The sequence below is a fragment of the Helicoverpa zea genome, chromosome 20 (genome assembly GCF_022581195.2).
Source record: "Helicoverpa zea isolate HzStark_Cry1AcR chromosome 20, ilHelZeax1.1, whole genome shotgun sequence".
Taxonomy (NCBI): Eukaryota; Metazoa; Arthropoda; class Insecta; order Lepidoptera; family Noctuidae; genus Helicoverpa; species Helicoverpa zea.
In genome coordinates, this window is record NC_061471.1 from 8,653,896 (window position 1) to 8,679,692 (window position 25,797).

At 37.4% G+C, this 25,797-nt stretch overlaps 4 protein-coding genes across 7 annotated transcripts in view; 2 read left to right on the top strand and 2 right to left on the bottom strand.

Annotated features, from left to right (window-relative positions):
- The window catches only part of LOC124640462 (serine/threonine-protein phosphatase 2A 56 kDa regulatory subunit gamma isoform-like), a 48,574-nt gene extending 35,925 nt beyond the window's left edge, over positions 1-12,649 (top strand). For all 4 annotated transcript variants that reach the window (XM_047178240.1, XM_047178241.1, XM_047178242.1 and 1 more), the window contains 7 exons: positions 1,344-1,474; positions 4,603-4,720; positions 5,237-5,349; positions 5,896-6,058; positions 6,563-6,792; positions 8,323-8,455; positions 9,224-12,649. In XM_047178240.1, the coding sequence (XP_047034196.1) occupies positions 1,344-1,474; positions 4,603-4,720; positions 5,237-5,349; positions 5,896-6,058; positions 6,563-6,792; positions 8,323-8,455; positions 9,224-9,370 (1,035 nt within the window). In that variant the 3' untranslated portion in view covers positions 9,371-12,649. The remainder of the gene's footprint in view (positions 1-1,343; positions 1,475-4,602; positions 4,721-5,236; positions 5,350-5,895; positions 6,059-6,562; positions 6,793-8,322; positions 8,456-9,223) is intronic.
- A 1,422-nt stretch (positions 12,650-14,071) lies between these two features.
- On the bottom strand, positions 14,072-19,238 carry LOC124640463 (protein phosphatase 1 regulatory subunit 21). The gene is made up of 8 exons (XM_047178243.1): positions 19,073-19,238; positions 18,804-18,998; positions 18,221-18,358; positions 17,665-17,916; positions 17,183-17,266; positions 16,589-16,915; positions 16,186-16,281; positions 14,072-15,772 (listed from the first exon to the last, which is right to left on the bottom strand). The coding sequence occupies exons 1-8, from the start codon at positions 19,136-19,138 to the stop codon at positions 15,626-15,628; spliced, it is 1,305 nt and encodes a 434-aa protein (XP_047034199.1). The 5' UTR covers positions 19,139-19,238; the 3' UTR covers positions 14,072-15,625.
- A 241-nt stretch (positions 19,239-19,479) lies between these two features.
- LOC124640157 (DNA polymerase iota) lies at positions 19,480-21,657 on the top strand. Its single transcript, XM_047177822.1, has 2 exons — positions 19,480-19,630; positions 19,728-21,657. Exons 1-2 carry the CDS (start codon positions 19,620-19,622, stop codon positions 21,538-21,540), a joined length of 1,824 nt encoding a protein of 607 aa, XP_047033778.1. The 5' UTR covers positions 19,480-19,619; the 3' UTR covers positions 21,541-21,657.
- Positions 21,658-21,728: 71 nt separating this feature from the next.
- On the bottom strand, positions 21,729-25,326 carry LOC124640156 (conserved oligomeric Golgi complex subunit 2). The gene is made up of 6 exons (XM_047177820.1): positions 25,114-25,326; positions 24,798-25,025; positions 23,734-24,577; positions 23,238-23,443; positions 22,424-22,869; positions 21,729-22,018 (listed from the first exon to the last, which is right to left on the bottom strand). Exons 1-6 carry the CDS (start codon positions 25,189-25,191, stop codon positions 21,745-21,747), a joined length of 2,076 nt encoding a protein of 691 aa, XP_047033776.1. The 5' UTR covers positions 25,192-25,326; the 3' UTR covers positions 21,729-21,744.
- Positions 25,327-25,797: the final 471 nt, after the last annotated feature.

Here is a 25,797-nt window from a genome sequence, read left to right on the forward strand (position 1 = left end):
CACTCTTCCACTTTATAATTTACTTGCATATTACTAAGAATACACAGGCCTTCACTACGCTCAGTCTAAAATATACCGGTTCAGTCTAAACAAGGTGTGAAATTCAAAGAATGAATACAATTTTTCCGCTCATAAATTGATTTTGGATAATAAAACAAAAGTCTACCGTAGTAAATGTGGAATGTAAATTCATTGTTTAATTTTATTTATAGTAGATTGTGCTCCGTTATATTGTACTTGGCATAATTTTAAACTGGGTGTGTATTGAACGTGTATTTAAAACTTTACACCTGTATATACAAATTATATTCAAGTATTAATAACTTAAAGAACTTTGTTGCTAGTATTTGTTCATATGATTTATTGATTGATGAAGGTAACGTATGTTATGAATCTTCACTATTAAAATTGCCTCAAAATATTCACAGCTGGACGAGACAGAGCACTCTAATGCCATGTTATAGCAATCTAAGTTTCAGTGCAACACAGCCAATACGGCCTTGTGATCCAATTCCATCTGAATAATATACAAATCTTAATCGATATCGAAAGAATATGTCGCCATAAACAAACTTCAAGGAGACACCGACCTCATAAACGACCATCCTCCTGTCTTCACATGTCAAACCAATAATATAATCGATTCCAATAAGTTTTTCATAGCTCCCTCGTTTGTTTACGGCCAGTCTCATGCGAATACAAACCTATTTGCTTTGATCTATTCAACCTTGTTTATAAAACCTCCTTTTTGAGGTGAAAAGGTGTTAAGAAAATAACGCGAGAAAAAAGTAACGCTTTTGAAGACTAACAAGATCGCCTTTGATAAATCTGAACCTTTTTTGTGTTAAGGATCAAATGTCTACGTTGTTTTGTGTGTAAACACTGTTTGTTATGACTACCTTTTATATTATTTTTGTACTCATGTAATAGTTCAAGATAATATCGTAGACGAAACAATATTATCTATTAGAATTTTCCAGGAGTTTCCTTAGGGTTCTTTCATACGAGACGTTTCGTGTCGCTGCGATTGCCGTGGGGCAATGGTGCATAGATGTGCACTTGTTTTCATATAAAACGCGCGGTGCGGAGGACTTGAATGGCACCGTTTGCTGCACCGACACAAAACGTCCAGTTTGAAATTACCCTAAGAAATTCTTGAGATTCCCTCTTGAGGAGGAATCTTGCTCACTTTGTTGCTGGCAAAGCTAATAGAATATTACATTTACTTAGTTAATATTTTGTCAACATTCTAACTCTATCAAAGAAGGGGGTAATGAACTCGAAGTGTTTTTAGAGACGTTATTTTTGCCACTCTAATGACTTTATCTTATCATTGTTCCCAGCTCCTAGAACTGTTCGACTCGGAAGACCCTCGGGAGCGCGACTTCCTAAAGACGACGCTGCACAGGATATACGGAAAGTTCCTAGTTCTACGCGCGTATATACGGAAGCAAATCAATAACGTTTTCTATAGGTGAGTTCTAGTGTACGTATGTGTGAGTTCTTGGCTATCTATGTGTGTGTGTTCGCTGCGGTGGTGAATATACTAGTATTGTGTAGGTTATGGATGAATGTATCATCTGGTTATGCTCCCATGGCTGTTAGGGCCCGTTTTTTATTGACTAGATGAATATCTGATTAAGTAATACAGCGGGTTTTCATGAAGAGGAACCTGAAATAGTTGAATTTGAGACTCTTTTCCTAAAATAGTGAAAGGTTTGACAAGAAGTAGTTTTCACGCAGATTCGCGTTTCTTGGTTAAAAGAAATAATCGTTATTCATCATTCATTATCAAACGTGGGGAGAATATACATCTTGCCTGCTCAATGACAATAATTCATAAGAATTATTTTCATTAAACAGGCAAGATTGATTAATGAATAAAACAATTAACTTTTAAAACATTAACTCGGAGTCCTATTTCATGTGAGCTATCTATCTCTGTACATGTCTATCTAAATAAAATAAACATTTCAATTTGTTTACCTCGCTAAATGTGCTCATCTATTTATGTATGAGGAAACGTGAGTGACAACACGTTTAATTACAACTAGTGTGTATTCACGTGATATTATAATCATGTAGGGACCTCTGCACCTCGTCGTTTTATTGTTAATAGCTCATTTGTTTAGTGAAATAGTTTATTTTATAATCATTGAGAACTTTAAGAAAATATTGTCAATAAAAGTTAGGATTAATAGAACATTTAATTATTATTATTAACTAATAACTCTAGAGCCTCCGAAATCCGAAACTACAGAATCGATTTTTTTTCTGTTTGGAAGCTACACACCCCCAGGAAACATTGACTACATTTAATCAGAGTACGGGAAGCATTTTCCAAGGGGCGCCGGTGAATCCACGGGAAATAGCTGGTCATTTCTAAAGACGAATTTAAAACGATTACTATAAAAGTAGGTTTCTATCAATTAGGCACTACACCTTATGGCAATTACAGAAATAACTTTATTTTTTATTTATCTGACCTCGTATATTCTAAATCATGGTTTTTCCATATTTTCCCTTTTATATCCGTTTTATATTACCTATAGCTGCAGTAGTACGTGACTGCTAATTCTTCTGAAGATATTATCGACTAACGATTTATTATATCGACATGGTTTCGTAACAACGGTTTTTTATCGATATGAGATCTTAACTGCTGGCTGGAAGCGTTTAATGTTTTTTTTTTTTTAAAAAAAAAAAACCTTGTATTTCTATTGTTTTTTTTTTTTTTTTTTTTTTTTTTTTTTTTAATGTCGCGACACCTTTTCACACACGGTCGGTTAGCCCCATGGTAAGTTATTTATTAACTTGTGTTATGGGTGCTAACACAACTGATAAACTACATATAGCTACATATATACATATTTATAAATACATATAGTAACACCCAGACCACGGCCAACAAGCATGCTCATCACACAAATATCGACCGAACCGGGAATCGAACCCGGGACCTCAGGTTCGGCAGTCCGGCTTGGTGACCTTTGCGCCACAGAGGTCGTCATTGTGTACGCTTCAATAGAAAATATGAAAAAAAAAACGTCAGTGGTTTAAAAATATAATTAAAACTTGAGCTTGAGTATGAAGACTCTACAGTGAGGCAGTCGCAAACACATTGTACAGTTATCGGCACGGATATCGAGCCATGACCTTCGCCTGCGCAGAAGCGATTTACTGCCTTATTGCCTTATGCGTACGGGTGCGGAAAGCGATCCCCACTCTTCCGCCGAGAGCCCAATATCCGTGCCGGTATCTGTACCTACCTATTTATTTAAGTTGGAAAGTCCTGGCGTTCGATTAAAAAAATATGTTTATCTTTTTTTCTAGTTGGATTACTAACACTAGTTTCTAGCAATAGCAATCTTGATTACTGACGATACTTTATAGTATTTTACTTGTGCCTACCTTATTACCTTATTTTTTTTTTACTTATTAAGCAAAAAAAAAGTCACGTTGAGTATTATAGCAAAAATATCCTATAAAATATCAAGGCCAATCCGCAAATTGCGTGAATCGGACAGTCCAATATAAAATCGAGTTGCATCACATCACTCGATACCAATATATCGATACCCCGCGTGCATAGGAAATCACTTTCTATGTAAATAGCCAGTCGATTCCTAAGGCTGCCAGCTATATCCGATACTGTGACGTACATTATTTATTGGACGTATGTAGAAGCAACAGGCATATTGAAATCTTCCTTTGGTTTCATAGATTTGATTGCATGCGCTGATTGAATGATTTATTTTATGTGAGCCAAATGTCAGGCGTCTTATGGATTAGTGATGATATAATCACATAAGTGTGTCTTATGGATTTAGTGGTGATGATATAATCTCTGGTCTGTCCAAACACCGAGTAAAATATGCTGTCTTATGTCTGACTGCCTATCTAACTTCCTCAACCTACTTATGAGGTTAACTAAGCAACCCCTTAGTGAGGCTGGTTGTCACACTTTATGGATTCTGATTAACTCATCAGAAGATGAAGAAGACTGCCTAAGATATTTATCAAATGTCAGTCGTGGTCCGCCAATTAATAAACATTCCTACTCAACCACGGAGGAACTTGTCATAACAGTGTTGCTTAATCTTGTGTATGATCGATACACCCATTACTTAGACAGGCTTTTTCCTTGACCACGAGCTTCTATAACTAATATTTCAATAAATTATTTATAATAATGGCGTCCACGGCCGATTTCGGCCACGGCGGCTGTTCTCATTTAAGGAGATCAGCCAGCTGCGCAGGACATATTATAGTGCACGAGCTTTTGCGCAGACACAGGTGCACTCCCTACTCCTTCACTCTCATAGCCCGATGGAACGGCAATCCGACACGACTGGAGAGAGATCAGGCGCAGAACCGACATTTACGTGCTCTCCGATGCACGGGTGAATCAATCACCAACTTCCAGACTACGGGCTGCTTTGTGGAAGTTTAAGAAAACCCACAAAGCGATTTCGGCCCGACCCGGGAATCGAACCCGAGACCTCGAGCACAGCAGCCGCGCTTGCGACCACTAGACCAACGAGGCAGTCAAATAAAAATTATTGAAATAAGTAAAATTATTTATATAAATGTTTGTCACAGGTTTATCTACGAGACGGAGCATCACAACGGCATCGCGGAGCTGCTGGAGATCCTCGGCTCCATCATCAACGGGTTCGCGTTGCCGCTCAAGGAGGAACACAAACTATTCTTATTGAGGGTATGCATGTTCTTTACATAGGTTATAAGTTAGTGGCGTAGGTAGGTAGTAGGTTTACATAGTTCTTGCAAAACTTGAAGCCAGTCCGCAACTAAATTCCGAACAGAAGTACGCGCATTTGGCCCTTATCGCTCCTTATTTGCCGATCATAATCAAAATGAAAGGGGGAGATGTTATAACGCAAAATTGCGGAATGTTAAGAAATGCGGGTGTTTGGGGGACAACTAACTTCCCATTTATTTTAAAATATATGAACAGTCACCCAGTTTTCAGTCTCAATTTTTAATAGTCGATGGCGGTCTGCACCTAAATTTAGAGCGCTTTTCTATGGTAACCGAATTATCTGCTCGATTCGGCAATATTCCACGACGGCAAAAAGTTGTGCGAGCACTACTGTAAAGTATACAGAACATGTTTATATTCCTATCATTCCTTTATTTCATTTCAGGCAACTAGGGCGCATAGAAATTCTAAATACTCTGTAATTTATTTACTCTATACTTGATAATTTTGCAGGTGTTACTACCGTTGCACAAGGCGAAGTCGCTGTCAGTATATCACCCGCAGCTGGCATATTGTGTCGTGCAGTTCCTGGAGAAAGACCCCTCGCTAACTCAACCTGTAGTCAGGTAAGTTACCTATCAATTATACTACCTCTATATCATAGTACTATAATATATTAAGACAATAGTTGAAAGAAAAACAGATTGGAGGAATGCGGGATTGGTTTTAAATCCCCATATGCTGGTCTGAACCAGCAACCAGAATCAGGTCATTAGGGGTTGTCTGAAACATGGCATTTCGGTTGCCGGATATATTTCGCGTTAACCATAAGGAGAACCGTGCATACTTCACGCTCTTTATGCATTTGCTTACCTTGCACTCTACCATACGTACATGTGTCCATAGAAGATGATATTTAGCAAATAAAAAATAATGTAAAACTTTGTGTCTCAGCTGCATTTGGTTGGACTGGAAGCCGACCCCAACATATTTAGGGAAAAGGCTAAACAAATATATTTCAAACTATCACATGATGACCAAAACATAGGTACTATACTATTTTGTACTATACATAGGAACTAATATAATATACAGGATATATCCCAGCGTTAGTACCACAAATCTTTCTACTATACAATATACATACTTAAATTTCAATTGTGAATTTCCAGGGCGTTACTAAAGTACTGGCCGAAGACTCACTCGCCGAAAGAGGTGATGTTCCTCAACGAGATGGAGGAAATACTCGACGTGATCGAGCCAGCAGAGTTCCAGAAGATCATGGACCCGCTGTTCAAGCAGCTCGCCAAGTGCGTCTCCAGCCCACACTTCCAGGTATGACAACAAGAGATAGTCATTATGATACAATTTTCTGAGGAAAAAAATCTATGATTAAGGGCGACACTAAACTTAATGGGATAAGATCCCTTTAATGGGATAGTAGCGTAGTTCATTCGGTCACTTTGTAAAATGATCAATGTGTAAAATTGTAGTTTTGTCTTGAATGTGGTCAGACTTTTAGTTACACACCAACGGTGAGTTTTAACCACCATTTAACTTTAAACGATAACTGAACCATTTTCATCTGTCAAAGTCGCTGATTTGATAAATGGACGGCAAGTATACGGCTGGTTAAGGTTTGGTTTTCGTCATAGTTAAATGGTGCAACTGTTTACAATTTTTCATAAAATGAATTAAAAACTGAAAGAGCTACTGTCAAAGTAAATATTGTATTTATTGCATTTTACTTCACATAATTTCGAAAAAATACTTAAGTAGATCTTAATACCTATATGAAACTTCATAGCTTAGCTTACCAACCCTTCACCCAAATTCCAGGTAGCAGAACGAGCTCTCTACTACTGGAACAACGAGTACATAATGTCGTTAATATCGGACAACGCGACGCACATACTACCCATCATGTTCCCGTCGCTATACCGGAACACCAAGAGTCATTGGAACAAGACTATACACGGCCTTGTGTATAACGCGCTCAAGTTGTTCATGGAAATGAATCAGAAGTTGTTCGATGAATGCACGCAGCAATATAAGCAGGAGAAACAGAAGTGAGTGCGGATTTTATTCTTATGTACTTTAAGTAGGATAATGTGACCCATATTGTTCCTAGTGTGCATTACAATACGATCCAAGTCTTCTATGTTACTGTGCCATGTATATAACAATGTGATCTAGCAACCTACATCATCATCCTCCGAGCCTTTTCCCAAACTATGTTGGGGTCGGCTTCCAGTCTAACCGGATTCAGCTAAGTACCAGTGCTTTACAAGAAGCGACTGCCTATCTGACTTCCTCAACCCAGTTACCCGGGCAACCCGATACCCCTTGGTTAGACTGGTGTCAGACTTACTGGCTTCTGACTACCCGTAACGACTGCCAAGGATGTTCAATGACAGCCGGGACCTACAGTTTAGCGTGCCATCCGAAACACAGGCATTGGTGTCTAAGATATACTTAGAAAGTACATACAAACTTAGAAAAGTTGCATTGGTACTTGCCTGACCTCTAACAACCTACATATTGCCAATAATATCTTTAATCCACATCCTCTTCATAATTTAAACTAATACATTATAAAGCTGAAACGTTTCTTTGAACGCCATAATCTCAGGTACTACTGACACGATTTGAAAAAATGTTTTTTTTTTGTTAGAAAGCTTATTTATCGAAGAAAGCTATAGGCAACGTTTACTCCCTAAGTACATATATATCGGGTGTGTCGTTCACAATCACATTAAATTCTATCGCATATACTTTATGATATTCTATGGCGAATTGTAAAAAAAATAACCTAATCCATTCAGTGGTTTGGCCACAGGAGTCATTTTTCGTTTTTATAATTTACAACATCATGTGTAAAGCAGAGATAAAGTTAGGGGTATCGAATGTTTTGATCAGTTTACAGCTGTCAATTTTCAAGGGAGAATTACAGTTGTTTGTAATGACTGACTTTTTTGTGGTGTTCTAATTTTCGCACATTATTATTCTATTTACTTTGTTTGAAAAATTATTTTTTTTATTTTTACGTATTTTTCTTTTTGCTTTGTGTTAATGGACATATACCAGTATATTAACGCATTTCATTTAATGTGATTATGAACGACACACCCGATATATACAAGTATTTAAAGGTCAATATGACACACGTATTGTCCATAAGGGTGCGTCCACATCTGGCGAATGTGCCGCGAATGTGCAGCTCGCGAGCCGTTTGCTCGCTGCCCGCGAGCTGCGCGCGTGCATTTTTGTTCGTGCGCCGCTTCTGCGCCGCCCGCGCGCAGCTCGCGCGCGACCTAAGCAGGCGGCGCGCGACGTCTGCCATCTTCGATAGTACTGAGCCAGTATACGGAACTGTAAGGGCGAGAACTGAGTGCGCGCAGATCGCGCGCCGCTCGCGCGCTCTATACGAGCCTTGCGTGAGTTGCGCTAAAGACAAGCACCGAACTATCGCAGTGACTGCACGCGCGCAGCTCGCAGACAGCTCGCAATCGGCTCGCACATTCGCCAGATGTGGACGCACCCTAATGTCCTTTCCATAGGACTCCACAAATAAACTAAAACATTCCACTTATTTTCAGAGAGCGAGAGCGTCTCCTGCAGCGCGAGGAGGTGTGGCAGGCGCTGGAAGCCCGCGCCGCCGCCGCGCCCGCCGCCCGCGACTGCGACGACTTCACGCTCACGTACCAGCGCATCGACCAGGAGGCGCATGAGGTACTCAAATATAAATAACTATTAAGATAAAAAAAACGGTTGTCTGTAAAGTCGGTTTACTGACGATAGTCGAACGTGACAACGTCATAAGAAATTGATCGTCAGATTTCGAACGTTGCCGAACGTGGAGGCCGATCGTGCCTCTTTGTTGCTCGTTGCGTGCTCTCGCTTGCACTTCAAGCCTTAAACGGAACGCCTCAGAGCGAGGTAACGCCGCATGAGTCATGTTTTTTTCGTGCGTGCAGCCGGCTCCATCGATTTATAAGACGTTGTCACGTCAAAAGTAATAATGCCGTCCTATCCACTGGCTATTGTTGGCCATACGGCTGTTCTCATACAAGGAGATCGGCACAGTGCATCAACTGCCTAGCCTTTTTCCAACGAGACATTGGGGTCGGCATCCCTCCTTATTCTTATTGAACATACCCCATCTTAGCTGGATGCAGTTGAGTACTAATATTTTACATGGGACAAGTGCCTATCTAATCTCCACAAGCCAGTAAGTTATATGTGCAATCTGATACAATAGTAATTACACATTACATTCCATCCGAGACATTTATTGTCAGAAATTCAACTTCTGACTAATAACTGCCAAAGAAGTACAAATAATAATTGAGAAGAGGAAGATCTGAGCATTATTTTTCCGGTAGCAGTATGGTAAATACTGCTACCTGAAAAATAATCAGAACTCATTTCTTCAATAATCAGAACTCATTTAATCTACTAAGAATATTTACTAATAATAAACTATTTCATCATCCACAGCTAAGAAAACAAGGCTACAACGCGAGCAAACCTCTTCTACGCAAGAAATCGGAGCTACCCGCCGACTCGACGACCGTCAAAGCGTTGATCGAGCACAAGCGAGCCGACGCCTACCTTCCCACGCCGCCCGACGTCAACCAGTGCTAGCGAAGTTACTGAGAGACGCTTCCACAAGCCTCGGGAACAACTTCCTACAGTTGTTGACTGCAATAACAAGTAATATGTACGTGGAATCTACCCTAATGTATGAAAAGAGGGGGGATGTTGTTGAAATGTGGTGATGAAAATTAAGATTAGACAGGGTAAGATCAATTCCAGAACAGAACAAGATAGTCGACAACGGCCTGCAATGTTGAGCAATCAAATTAAATTATGAAAAAAAAATTATACAAAGAATTATACCAAGTTTCTAAAGTGCCGGACTTTTGACCGCTGGCAACACCGGTCACCCGAGTGTGAGCGAGAGGACGCTATATGAGTGACGAGTGACGCAATGTGCTCGATATTGATTAGTTAGTACACATATATTATTACGGTAGTGTCCTTTTGTTGATGTTTTATATCCACCGGTCGGCAGTCGCGTTCGGATCGCGTGATAACCGACCAATAGGAGGCCGGGTCCTTTTGCATGCTGCGCCGCCATTGGTCGGTTATCACGCCATATAAATTGCTACTTAAATGTATCGGAGCACTGCTGTTATTGTATTATAATGTAAAAGAAGTTAAATTCGCCGCGTTGTCGACCTACCTACATTATACGGAGATGTGATGCAAATTGTGAGTGACTGGGATGTAGTTTTTATTGTCTTTCACGAAAATTATTGCTGACTTACAGAACTTTGTGTAGAAAATTGACATACTGGCCCTGTTTTAAACTCCTTAGAAAATCTTTATCCTTTTAATACTTCAATGCTACTTCATTTTCAATTTTATAGGCAATAAAAAACCTTATGTCAATAATCCTACAGTTCAAATTCTATCGTAAAACTGTCAATATATGATCTGCTTTCCTATATTTTCAACAAGCTTCCGCCAGCGGCTTCGCCCGCGTGGTGTGTTGATAAAAAGTAGCCTATGTGTTAATCCAGGGTATCACCTATCTACATACCAAATTTCAATCAAATCGGCCCAGCTGTTTTTGCGTGATTGAATAACAAACATACATCCATATATTCTCTCAAACTTTCACATTTATAATATAAGTAGGATTCGCATCACAAAGCGGCTCGTTTGACTCGTAACTAATTATAATTATGTGACAGGTGAACATCATTCCACGCCATTACCACCTACGAAACGTTTTAGCCCAATCGTGTATTAATTTAACAAATATATTTAGATGTATAATCATGTTGATTTAAATGCTTAGAAAATTTAAATAACTGGAGCCGCTGTGCTTACCTTTCTGCCAATGGAACACATATATACAAGTTTATGCTTGTGTTTGTCAATTTAATGATGTGATCGAAAATATATGAGTGAGCTATCCATGTGAGGCGTTGCCTCGTTGCGAGTTGTTGACAGACTTTCGCAAAGAGGTTGCGCTCAAAGCGGCTCCGGTTATTCAAACGCTCTAAGCTTAAACGCCATACTGTTTTAGATCACGGGAGACTATCAATTGACTTCATACAGTAAAGAGAATGTAGTTTTCATCAGTTTAATTTGATTCTCTCCCGTTTTTTATGAGAGTTGTGACATGTGCTTGTTAGGGGCTCGTTTTCATAGCACGTGCTAGAAGTTAGATGCCATTCCCCAATATGCAAGCTTTCGTACTTCTACCGAGCACTTGTCACAACCCTAATCTTTAATTTATTGTTTATAGAAACCAAATACATGAACACATGTTTACATTACGCTATCTATACATTAAATATAGATAACATTATTTTTATTAACGTTCCCATAATTATGTAAAGTATATTTTTTATGTCAGTTTGACATATTTTAATTTAGTCGACCATGTATGGAGGGCGAGAGAAAACCCTGCACAATACTAACGACGTATTTCATTTAATCATTACTAAATAATATTTTAAAATCTCGTGTTTCATTTTTCTCGCCTAAGTACGGAAACATATTTAGCTTACGCGATAAATAATTCCTAACTAAATAAGTAGAGACATAAGTGTTTCGGTTACGATAATATAGGATTGTAATAAATTGTAATTCAACCGTCCTGCGGTACCATGTTTGATAATGTAAAGACTAACGCGCTACCCGCTTCTTGCATCTCGCTTGCAACACATTTCGCTGTAGACGTTAATACGTAACTACACAGTATTCCCGCGACGTAAGCTGAGTATGTCTCCGTCGGTACACTCGACGCGTAGTTAGTTTATTTATAAAGAGCATATGCCTATCTGCCTTTATGAAGTACCTTAATTTTATTACTCGGGGCACCCACGGTGATGTATTTCGATTTATTTTAAGTTTTATTATTTCGTGTGTAGAAAGTGCCAAAGGAGTTTGAGTTGAAGCCATTTCAAACAGTCGACACTTTGTGTAATGTATGTATAAAATGTATTAGATGAGCTTCGGGGATGAGAGAATGCTCGAGAGCACCTATGTATGTAATTATTTATTTTTTTATTTAAACATTAACTTACATTATTATTGAGTGATGACTGAAAGGGTATACCAAGTGTTTTACGCAAAGTATACGGTACTATCGACTTACGTAGCTAGATTTTGTAACTTTTATATTTATAGTTATTTGCAGTGACGTGTTAAATGACGTTAAAGTTAAATGTACAGTTTCGTGTTACAGGCATAAGCCGCTATTATCTAAATAAGGCCAGTTCCTAACATTGAGGAAGAAGATTTTCAAACGTGATGCACAGTTGTGAATATCCTTAAGATAGGTCGTAAAGCATTTATAATAATATTTAGAGTTCCGATTGTTATAAATTGTACATCGTAAATGAAACAAAATTAGTGTTATGTGTTTGATCTCGTTATAGCAACAGCACATGTATGAAAATCTATTTCCGACGAAGGATTTTCACCGCTAGGCCTTAAACCTAGTCGATAGTATCAAATACTTCCTCTCACAAGTTTCAACACGGCAAGTGACTGTACTGGATTATAATTAACAGTTTTAAAATAAGATAATATAATAAAAACTTAATTAATACGGAATTTTCGCAATAAGCTTCAGGTAAGCAAATGAGTGCAATGTTTTGATATACATATAGTGTCCCGGACAGTTACTTGCTGACTTTGTCTGTCTGACTGTGTGTTCGCGTGACGCATGATCGACAAATGACCTCACTTTAGCGAATTATTTGCAAAACGCTGTTCAACAAATTGATAAATTTTGTATAAATATTTATAACGATAATGTAACTGTTGAAAACAAATATTGTAACAGATGACATATTATAAGGTGCTTATGATTATCGTTATAATACAAAGTTGTGCATATAACGCGAGTTTTCATTTCATCATGACCTTACCCAACAAAAATTTAGTTCTAGACGATCATACCGAACCATAAAGGCTGTTGGACCGTAGAAGGTAAGATTCTGGCCACACCATAGACATAGTATACAAACAGGACTGATAACAGCCAACAGTCAAAAAACGAGCCGAGTGCACTAGGTAGTACAGAGGCCTGTCTGCAGTAGTCTGTCCTATGTTTCTAATAGGGTACAGGATCACTTATATATAATAATAAATAAATGTTATTTTCTCTCCACAAAAGTAACAAATTATAACAAGTACGAGTCTAATAAATATGCCAGGAAAACAATGAAATGATATTGTTAACTTTGTGAGAGTAAATTAGACGATATACGACTTTCAAGTACGGAGAACTAGGATTGTTTTGGTGACAGAAAACCGTTAGATAAAAGAGTTTCTATTTAGGAGGGGTTAAGAAGCTTTCAGTAGCTTCGTAGTCCATATTAATCAGGTATTGGGTTACCATATCTTTACATTTTGTTTTGGTTTGTGGGATATATATATCTTAGCAAATATTAATTCAAAGAAAACAAGCATGAGTATTCAAAACTATTTATTGATAATTTATTTCTCTTATTTATACATTATATGCAAAGACTGACTGCGAGTATCTGGGTTACATATATTATTTAGGATTGCTATCCTGTGTGAATATGGGAGTCAATATTGGTCGAACCATTCATGTACAGGTAATTTAAAAAGAAGCCCTATGTTTTCAGAAGATGCCAGGATACTCGCACAAAGTCAACACAGTTTTATACACATAATTACATATTCATAATAATAGCTTAGTGTTGCTTACATATTACAAACTTAGTATAAGCATGTACTCACTAATATACAGCTGTATGCGGAGACAGTCTGGACACTGGTTTTAGGGTCAATCCCCACTGAAAGAGCAGCGGCCGTAAATGCAAGTGATTGAGCGCGAGCGCGGCGGGCCGCGCGGCGCCGCGCTGGGCCGCGCCGCGCCGCGCCGCGCCGCGCTCTTACATTGTCCGTGCTCTTACGACCGCTGCTCTTTCAGTGGGAATTGACCCTTTTAATCTCACTGTTTAATATAAATATAGACAAACCTTTTACATAACGAGAAGCTTAATATCGACCAGAATCAAGTAGGACAAAATAAATAGGTATTATTCAGAACATAACTTGTTGTTGTTGTTACACAAGGGAGTGGATGTTAGAATGAAGTCTGACAGAGAGGAATGGAAGAAAAATACTGAACGAAATTAACGATTAAGTAAAATAGAGATGTACTTAACATAGTCAATTCTTGTGTAACGTAACTTCTATTTATTTTGACCCTACAGTAGTCAAAATCACCAAATACACTGTAAAAATAATTTAGATCACCTATATTTTTCTCTATGATTGATAAAAAAATACCAAAAAGAATTACCATTTATTTTTGTATAATTGACTAAATAAACAAACGAATCACTAGCCGAATTTAATACGATTATATTACATCAGATAGGCCTCGATACTTTTTTAATTTACAATTTGGTGATAGGAATGCAAAAAAACTGAGACTAGACTTATTTTCACATTGACATAAAAAATAATAAGTTGATAAGATTGTTGAGAAAGTCGGTTCTAGATTTTTATTTATGGAAAAAGTTAAAAGGAACCTACTTCTGAAAATTTGATTTAACTCATTCACTTAGAGGTACATAATTATGTTCGCATTATTTACTAAAACACACGAAAATATTTTATAAAATTTATACAATATACTTGGGTGTACATTTATTTCATTTCCAACGACATTTTAACATTTTCTTTACAATACATTTTATACAAATTCTTTGTGACCAACATTCATATGTGTATATTTATGTAAAGAAGGGTGAAAATGGAAATATAAGCGACTGGGACGAACAAATGCATTTCGAATACAGCAAATTTCATAAAAAAAATTGTCCATAATATGTATATGAATGAAGGCATATTTATTATTGACCATTTTTTATAAGCTAACTGTCTTGTTCAATGAATTCTTACAATCACTAATCAAAAGCGTATTCGATCAGGCCTTGTATAACTATAAACCAATCTTCATTTTTATCAAAAATTGGTTCAGTTAAATACCATAAATAACCAAATATTTTAAATCATATATGTTCCGAATGTTCTAGCTACAACACATACCAATTCTGATACACAACTTAAATAAGTTGATTTTCTATACATTTTACTGAAAAGATTTCTTAAGGTCTGTACATTTTATGACGGACACGATCATATACTTAAATATTTATCCTTTATACACCGAGATTATTAAACAGTATACATAATGTATGTATGAACCTATTTGGGGGTAGGGTGTGGAGTATATACCTTTATTATCCCACATCTCCACAGATATTTAGTTTGTATTATTCGTAGGTTTTGACTATAGAAACTTTAGAATATGTTCGTGTAATTCTATTTGAGGCACGGATCTCTCACAATAAGAGGACTTCTTTGTAAATATTGCCCGACTGCGTAGACTGCGATTTACATTTATTTCACTAATAACTTCACTTTCAATGTATGAATGACTTACAAACTGGTGACTGAACGCATTAATGATATTATACTAGCGACTGAACTACTGAGCGATTTTCTCCATGCGTACTATTTCGTGTGGTTATGTACTCATTACGATAGTGTCCGAAACATTCAACTGAATAAATCCAGTGAATGAATGAATAATTGAGCGCCTCTCCCGTATATTCAAGATGTCGGACTATTTCTCGCAGTTATGTAGCATCTACTAGACGTGTTGTGATCGAATCATTCACAGCACTCATCGAATGAATGAACAACTGAGCGCCTCTCCCATACATATAAGATGGCTGACTATTTTCTGCAATTATGCAGCATGTGCTGGACCTGTTGTGACCGAATGAATGAATGTCTGAGCGCCTCCCCCCATACAAACAAGATGGCGTCCTATTTCCTGCGGTTGTGTAGCGTGTGTTTGAGCTGCTGTATCTCGTCGTGCTGTCTCGTGAGCTGCTCGTTGAGTCCGGCCACGTGTTCCGTTAGCACTGACATCTGTTGCTCGTAGTTGTGGGATGTTGAATGTAGTTCCTCCTCCTATGATAATTGGAGATTTTTGGTTTATGGTGTGGGATGATAACTTATTTTTCAGAAGGGAAAAATTCTTAAAATAAGAGGCTATGACTGTCTGTAGTATTGGGTCGAATTCCAGATTTATTTAGATATAGAAAGCTTCACTGAAAAATGCTTATATAAGCTTCTTTTGTACAAACAAATCAAGCTTCAATGATCTAAGGTTTACCATTTATAAAAAATTCTAGTCATGCATTTTTATCGACTGATAAATCGACGTCAAAATAAAAAGTTCAATAAACTGAATAAAACATTGCGTTATCGATAAATGACACCGCAATATAACGACCTCGTTCAAACGCTGGCTATCAACAAAACACGATATAAATAGTGGTGTGTAATATCAATATCGACATATAAATAGTGTTGTGACTCACCAGTCGGCTGATAGTGTTGTGTTTCTCGCTCAGCGTGTGCTCGTCTATCTGTTTGTCACGCTCCATCTCTTCAAACCGGAGACGCAACATCTCACACTGTGAATTTAATAAACAATTTGTTGGGTTTTTACAAAGATAGTTTTATTTTTTATTGTAAATATTTGTGGAAATAAAAAAAATTATGTCATCCGCTAAAAAAACAAGATGTAAGAAGTAGCTAATTAGACATAAGACGTAAAGTAAGCCGACAAATAACAAAACAATAATATTAGTTGACTGAAAAAGAACTTATACAAAGGGAAACATATTTTAAGGAATAAAGAAGTTAATACTGAGGAAAAGCAAATCCATTCTGCCAACTATTCAATTTTTACGCTTAGGGCCACAGAAATTAAAAACTCACCTCTTTAACATAATGTTCAGTCTTACTCTTCAGCTCCTCTCTCTCAGTTTTCAACTCGCTAATCTTATTCCTAAAGTACGTCTTCATCCTTTCTTCCCTCATTTCTATCTCTTGGTCCAAAATAAAAGGTACTTGCAGGCTCCCAAGTAACCCTGTGACTCTGCCTTCAGCATCCACAGAGGTCTCCCCAAAGGTATTGAAGTCCCCAGAATCGTGGCCATCGCCACGTCTCTTTTGGGAAGCTGACACATATTTAGCTACTTCTAATTTTAGGCTTTCGTTCTCCATTCGAAGCATTTCAAATTCCATTTTTAGTTTTTGATTTTCCTGTAATTAAGACATGAACAAATGACTGGCAGATAGAGGTTTCCAAAAACTTTTATGAATTCATTAGTAGGCATTTTATCAGGAGATTGAATATATGCTGGAGGAATATACAATGTAGGCATTTTGATATAATCAAAACAAAAAAGTATATTTTGTTTTTTTTTGTGTGTTTCATTATGAGGTGTTTTGAAGTTCACATTTGAGCTTGATTTTTGTAAAGTGTACAAACAAAAACATGACACAATGGATACAAAAGCGTGAACTCACCTGATCTAACGAGTGTGCTTTCATACTAAGTTGTTCAGTCACATTCAAGTCATCTACAGAACTCAACGCATCCTCACTTCCAACCTGCAAACAAATGACAAACATGATGTGTGAATGAGTGCCGCAGCCTGTCATTTATTTCTTGATATTTGTGTGGGCCTATCTGTCATATATTTCGATATTTGTGTGGGAAATGTTTTATGTACAAACAAAATAGTAAATTGCTGACAGTGATGAATGTATGTTGTGAAGTGTTTCCATTAAAACCTAGTGAATTCATTGACATACTTATGTTTCAGTGCATAGCATAGTACCTAGTAGCTCACAGTAACCTGTGCCATCCACGAAAATGTACTTATGCAACATATAAATAATCTTCATACCAAAAATCTATTTTGCCTTGTTCAAAAGGGCCACGATAAAAAATGTCCTATTTACCTACAGGCATTTTTATACAAGGCAAAGGTACAAAAATGTCTTACCAAACTGCCACCTTCCGACAAAAAGTCTCCATTACAGCTCGCTGCTTGACTACTGGTAGCCAAATGTATTTTACTGGGCGTCCCTCCTATCCTTTCTCTCTGTGCCTCCTCCAAAGAGTATTGTAGCTCCTGGTTTTTGTTTTTCAGCTTGGCTATCTCACACTTATATTTACTGTCACTCTCACTTATGTGTCTCTGGTAGTCGTCTAAGGAGGCTCTCAACTGGGATATTTCAAATATTTTGTCTGATAGCTGCAACATAAATAAGCAAGCTTGATGATAAAATTTTCTTTTATGGATAATATCAGAATTAATATTCAGTCAGAATCATAGTTGAAAAAGAACTTTTATTTAAATATGTAAACTAAAATAACATGTAAAAATGCTTTAGAGTATGTTATGAATTTCAGCAGGATAAGAGTAATTAAGCTAATTACTTGGTTACATATATCATATTATTGTTCAGAACAACAGTTTTTGTTCAAGAGATTATCTAAGTCTATACATAATAAGGTTGGATATCGTGTTTATCATAAATTTTAACCCTTTTCATTACCTGTGAAGCAAACTGTGCATTTTCAATGATTTTCTTCTGCAGTTCTTCCTGAAGGAGGCCGGCGTCCAGTGCTGCTGCACTACTGGCCACCGGTTGCTTGTCATCTCCCTTACTCTTGGATTTCTTGGTCAATTTCAACTGTAAATGAGGGATTTATTTATTTATTATATATAATTCTATTATTTGACCTCAATACTGAACTGTATATTGTGTACTTCATATTTAAGCTATAGAATGTTACAATGAATAACATTTTATAATTATTTTTATACCATGAAGTTTCTAATTGGAAATATTTAAGGTTGTGGCAGAATATGAATGCATTGAATTGCCTTATTGTGTTGAGTCTTAGCTTGCTTTTAAAATTTCATAGCAAATGTTAATTTATGGGCAACAATTAGAGCAAATAATTGAGCGCAAGGTGAATTAACACAGCCCAACTGCCGGGTAATATTGTTTGTAAAATAATTTACACAAAGATAACAGAATCCATCTGGTAAATGATAAGTTAATTATCAGTGGATGATTACAAGTGAGTCATTCACATCAAGTAATGTTTTTAAGTATTTGTGCAGCGCCTGACCTGTAACGCGTCGAGTTCATCTTGAAGGACGGACACGCGCCGCGTCAACTGCTGGTTTCTAAATGTCAGCGAATCTATCTCCAACTCGCCTTTCCTCAAACATTTCTCCTTCTCCTTCAACGTCTCTCGCAGCTCATTCGACTTCGCCTGCTCGTCTAGAACACCCTTCTTAAGCACCTTCACATGCACCCGCAACTGCAATAACGGAAACAACAAATTCACCAATTTGCCGATCACTTTAGCGCATCACACTTAATAAAGATACACACTTTTGAATACTCCGCCGCCAATTTCTGGTACTTCGCCTGTATATCACCCGAAGGCAGGCCCTCCATTGTCGGTTTTCAGGTGTTCATAACTGTAAATTCCGGTAGATAGCTGTTTATTTGTTAGTTGCATTGAACATGAACACCCACTTTCATGAAAATGACGTATTGTGATAGTGGATGAACTGTCAGGTTGATATGTCAAAATTGATACCTAATATAATCGATTACATTAGTCGATTTCTACAGTCCTTTAAATTTCTGTAAATTTAAATAATAGTTTGACTATAAAGTAATAGTTTAGATTTAAATAATCAAAGTTTATTTTACAAAAGTCTTCAAAACATTTTTTAAATACATAAAACAACGATTGAAAAAAAACGAGGGAAATCTTTTTCTGGCATGGTAACATCGTCTCTGTTGATGTGTCGTGATTGTCCAATATAAAATATCAATATTTTGGAAATTTATGAAAGAAAAGCTGTAATTTCTCACTTAAAAAGCATATTTACATACTACAAAATATATTTCATCTTTCAATGGTACCGTCATGGACGATAGGTACGGTATTTGTTATTTTTTCATAACATTCTATCGCAACAGGTAAAACTAAGTTAGAACAAAGTAAATTATGACTAAACTATGATTTATTTTGCAGGAATATGGAATCTGGCTGTTCTCATTACAACGATGCCGATAGCGAACACTCGCGGTGCATTATTCACATCGATGTAGATTGTTTCTATGCTCAAGTGGAGATGGTGCGGAATCCGGAGTTGCGGTCGGTTCCGCTCGGCATACAACAGAAGAACATCGTCGTAACTAGCAACTACGAAGCCAGGAAGTTCGGTATTCAAAAATGTATGCTAGTTACGGACGCGCTAAAAGTTTGTCCCAACTTAAAACTTGTCAATGGTGAGGATTTGCACAATTACAGAACAGCCTCCAATAAGATTTTTGCCGTTTTACAATGTTGGAAATGTCCAGTGGAGAAACTGGGTATGGATGAAAATTATATTGATGTCACAAACTTAGTACAAGAAAAGATGAAATCTTTAAATGTTAGTAATGTCACTCTTGCTGGACATGCCTATAGTGAACCTAGTATTGACTGTCCATGCGGCTGCCACACTAGGCTGAGGGTAACATCACAAATTGCCAGTGAGATGAGGAAGAAAATATTTGAAGACTTAAGTTTCACAACTTGTGCTGGTATTGCACACAACAAGTTGTTAGCTAAACTAATTTGTCCCCAAAATAAGCCTAATGACCAAACTACTATATTCCCAGAACATGGGACCAGCTTCATGTCCACGCTAGACAGTGTCCGTTCCATTCCAAGCATTGGTTCAAAAACTACAGAAGCGTTAATATCTCAGAATATTGTAACTGTGAGTGACTTACAAGAAGCATCCCTAGATGTGTTGAAAAAGCACTTCAGCAGTGACATGGCTGTAAGATTGAAAGGATTAAGTGTAGGTGAAGATAATACTCCGGTGAAGCAGACTGGTAAGCCACAGAGTATAGGCCTAGAGGATAGCTTCAAGATAGTCAGTGTGAGGAGTGAAGTGGAGGACAAGTTCACTGCTCTGCTGCAAAGGCTGCTGGTCCTGGTGAGGGAAGATGGACGCATTCCAGTTTCTTTAAGAGTAACTCTTAGAAAGAAAGATGCCAAGAGACTGAGCAGTCACAGAGAATCAAGACAAAGTCAGATCTCTCCATCCATCTTCGCACTCAGCAATGGAGCCCTCACAGTGACAGATGCAGGCCAGCAGAAACTGATGAACATAATTATGAGATTATTCAACAAACTAATAGATTTGTCGAAACCATTCCATTTAACTTTAGTGGGATTGGCATTCACTAAGTTCCAGGAGCGCATGACAGGGAGAGGTTCCATAGTGAACTACTTAATGAATGATATATCCGTCCAATCTGTGCTTAATTTACAAAACGAATGTGATACCTCTGCTTCATCCATGGACTACTCTGCTGTGTCGCCGAGCAGTAGCACTACGACTGATCTCTCCGACGCCGAAGTCGAGCCGTCACCAAAAAAACCCAAAAAAGTTAATTGGATAGCTAAAAGACGATGTTTGTCCAAAGAAGAAGTTGCATCTCCAAGTAAACTAAAAGTTGGTGAACTCAGACTGAACTCTAAAGAGCTTGAGAAGGTATCGGAGCTAAGACTGAATTCCCGCGACCGATCGCTGACGCCGCGCGCTAGTCCCGCGAAGGACAACCTGTCGGACACGTCGGACTCGATGCGGGACTGCGAGGAGCGCAGCTGCGACGACTGCCCCAGTTACGTCGACAAGGAAGTGTTCAGCGCACTCCCCGACAACATGCAGAAGGAGCTGAAGGCCATGTGGAAGAACCCCTCTACCTCGGAGGTGCAGAGGAGTAGTCCAAGAACCACGAACAAAGCAAAACCGAACACAATTATGAAATATTTTGTTCCACACAAATAGTATTAGTAAGATTTTATCTTGTTAATTATTTTAAGTGATAAGTGAATGGTTTCTATTTTTTCAAATCATACAATTTTTATTCAGCTGATCAAATACATGTTTATGTTAAAAAATAAATATCTTTTATTTCTATATAATAGTTATATTACAATACATTAGATGCTATAGGTTAAACAAAAAAACTTTAGTATACAATTGGGCATATCATTTAATATCTATATTTTTTACAGCTTCAGTTACCATAGTGGATAGTTGTGAGAACTTGTGAACACTATTTACATTGAGGCGGAGCGAGCGCGCGAGGGCGCCGTACGAGACCACGTCCACGTTGAGCTGCAGGCGGATCTTGTCGCCGTCCGTCATGCCCGCGCTGTCGCTGCTCTGAGGGGAACTCATCTCTCGTATTTGCTTCAGTCTTCTCAATGACTCTTCGGTCTTTTGCACCGAGGTCAGAACATCCTCTACATATTTGTAGTATCTGGAATATATGTTGCTATTTATAGTAGGTCCCTTATCGTATGCAGCAGATAAGGCGCAAAGTTTTATTAACATTAGGTATAGTTTCAGTATTTAAATACAAAGTTATCCTACATGGATAACTTAGGTTTCCGTATTTTGGTCCATCAAGCGTATCGCGTGACGAGATTAGGATTTCCGTAAATTTATTTGAAAATTAGCTGATGACGTAGCTGGGATTGCAGGGCCCAGTTGGCAGACTGTTGCCCTCAATAGAGAAAAATGGAAGAAGATGGGGGAGGCCTGTACCCATATGGGATCTATTTTTTTAATCAAAAATTAAAACAAATAATAATTAACATACTATTGTAAAGAAATGGAAATAAAAAGGCTTTATATAAATTTGAAATTACCAAATTATACTTACGAAATAGTCATAACATTGAATAGCGATTCAAATAGTTCCATAGTGAACACATTATCCAATTTTTTGGAAGCTTCTTGGTTGAATTCATTTAAGGCGTTAGACACTACATCTATGTACGTGCAGGGCTTGGTGGGCACGCTGCGGTTGGTCTTCCTGTACAACCGCGGTATGTCGCTAACTTGCTTCAAGTGGACGTTGAAATTGTCGTATAGTTCATTGACTATACATTCCTTTACCTTCTCCTTTGTACCTTCTAATACCGTCTCTGAAGACCTCAAGCTTTGTCCCAGCAGATCTTTGTTGTCAATAGGTATTTTGGTCTGAACAAGCTCAAGTAATTGAGGCAACTTTCTCAGCAAAGTTTGTACGTCCACATAGATGTTAATACTGTTGTCAATTAGGTTTTTATTTACATTTGTTGGTTCAAACTTTTGTGATGGTATTCTCTGAAAAATACATAAAAGTACACATGTCAATAAAAATGTTTATCAGTTGAGTATAACATTGTAATATGCAGTTCTACCAAGACATAGATCTCTATTGTTACTTTACAGAAATAACGTAAAGTGACGTAATCAACAGTATATTTTTATTTATGTCAAGTACAAACATGTCTTTGTTACTTCGAATAAATTAGCATTTGATTACTCACAAATAGGCCTTGAGATTAAATGGTGAGCTTAGGGCTTTAAGTGGCCATTAGCTTAATGATAAAATCGGGTATGTTTCATAATACTTATCAGTGTATACAACATTATCAGCACTTGATACGAGCGTCAAATGGCCTACAACTGGCATATATAATGTTTCTTACCTGTGTACAATACGCATTAGCCCATGTTGCATACCGCGATAACATTTGCAGTGTTAGTTTCCAGAACTTGTGAGCCAAAGCCTCAATGTAGACACCTTCAGACCAGCACTCATGGACCGCATTCCAACATTTGTGTGTTTCTCTCAACACAAAATCGTTGTTATGTTCCACTGTGGGGCTCTTTTGTAGCACCGCCTCGTAACTTCCTGTGATTGTTTGTACATTTTATAAACACACACATATTTGGAATTTTTACATTTTTAGAGTGAATGTTCTTATAAAACTGAGAAGAATTATGAGGCCAATCTAAAGCATAACTCATACTCATAACTCATGTATACTCAGCTAACATACTTAGGTATAGAAATAATTTATCATCTTGCAAAATTCAGTTTGTAGTAATTTTCTGTCATAACAATTAAGATCTTTTCAGATTTTAGTTCAGTTTTTAGAGATAATAATTTTTTTCGAAATATATATAAATTAAAAAGATTACCTGCAATTTCCTGAAACCGAATCTGGAAATAAACTGGCAAATTCCATCTTCTTTGGAAGCTCTTATACTCCGCAGAATCCCTCATCAACTTGATGTCATCCGCAGAGCAATATTCTTCAAGTTTTCTTAGAAAATGTATGCTCTCACTGTACCTCCTATAAAATATTTGAGGGTTGCCAGGAGCAAAAATTGACGCAAGATTCACCTCCAGCCTGCTTTCGACTTCACACCAAAAGCAGTTTACTAAAAACCTATATTTCTTTACAAGGAAGGATAGTTTGGAATGTTGTGTTACTGTTAGCAGTAACTTCAGTTTAGTGTCCAGTAGGGACAGGATTCTCTCATAGATCCCTTGCAATCCATCTTTGCTTTTCTGCAAAGTAGGTTCGTTAATAATGTCTTGTAAGAGTGGTGCCACTGCTTGCTTTCTTATAAGCATTTCGGACTCTCTAACACGGTCTAAAGATGCGAGTGTGATGAGAGTTTTTAGGAGGTTCTCTTCATCGTTATTATTATAAAACTTGAATAGTAATTCATTGAGTGTTTGTATTAGTTTATCCCCTAGTTCGTTATATTTTACTTTGTGCTCCGGTTTTGTTATACTGTCACACTTTGCGATGGAGAACTTGAGTTGATTGTATTGCATCGCTGCTCGGTCGGCGAGGGCTACCTGCTCTTGTTTCTTTTTAGAAGATATATTCTGTAGGATGTTGTCTAGTGTTTTTAGACAGTTTATTGTTTGGCTATAGTGTTTGAGAAGCTGCTTTTTCTTCTGTAGTCCATGCCTTTGGCTCATCCACATTGACAACTCTTTCATTGCATCTTCCAGACATTGTTTTACACTCTACAACAAAAATAAACACTTAGTCATCTGTTGTAAATTAACAATTTTAACAATCAAAGCCAATTAAGATAAGGCTTAATTGGTAATTATAGGGAATCCATGTATTGCTACACTGTATCGATGCTAGGAATCTGTTGTTTTTTCATAAACTGTTTCAAAATTTCATAAAAAATATTAAGTATGATTATTATTGTTAGTTATAGTAATTTGTGCTACTTACAACGACTTCATCATTCAACTGTCCTAATGGCACCTGTATTTTTACTATTGCTTTGTCAAACCCGATGAGAGTGGCGCACAAATTGACGAAATTCGCGTAATCCTTGTTTATGAGCTCTATCATGGCCAGTCTGAGGACCTTTAAGTACACTCCCAGGTCATCACGCATAGTCTCCAAAGACGCCACATTTTGATGCTCCGCTAAAAAGTTATCGACGGAAAAGTTTGTCTGGAATAGTTAGTAACAAGTTATGAATACATATCAAGCCTAATTAACTGATTAACACGACAAATTACATGACTATCGGCAAGAATACCTTGACAAAATCATTTCTGTCGAAGCACAGCCCCCGAGGGGCTGGCGGCAATGTAAACTCCATTATATTATTTTCCATGCTAACGTGTCACTATCATTGTATTATGAAGGCACCATTATTGAGAGGAATTGTTGAAAAGTGTTTAAATTATCTATTTAGATCGCTTGTCCCTACGGCGATCATTTTGACATTTAGATTCACTGACGTAAGCCTGACACATCACACGTCAAGTTTATGGTTCAGAAACGCATGAAACTTTTTCCTTTGAAGAAAGAAAGCTGAAACCTTTTTTGTTGATTTGTAAATAAATAGTTGCGGATCTACCGATCTAATATATCCTGCTAGAATACCAAATATTACAGATCACGTTATATAAATAATGGTTTGATTAAGCAAACTCCTCAAGTTAGGACAAATCCTTAGTTTTTGTTGATTTCGTAATGTTTTATTTAATTGGCTTATGGCTAGTTGAATAAAACAAAAGGTTTCATTAACTGATGGTAGTACTCTATCATTTTAATCTCATTATGCAATTAACCAATAGCTAGACAAATGAAACCTAAGTGGAAAATGTAAACTGTGCCAAGTAACGGCATTTATAAAGGGTGGATTCTAATACTTGCCCAATTTAAAGAAAACGTTCAACATTAAACTTATGCTTATTTTTGCGCCAGTCACTAACGT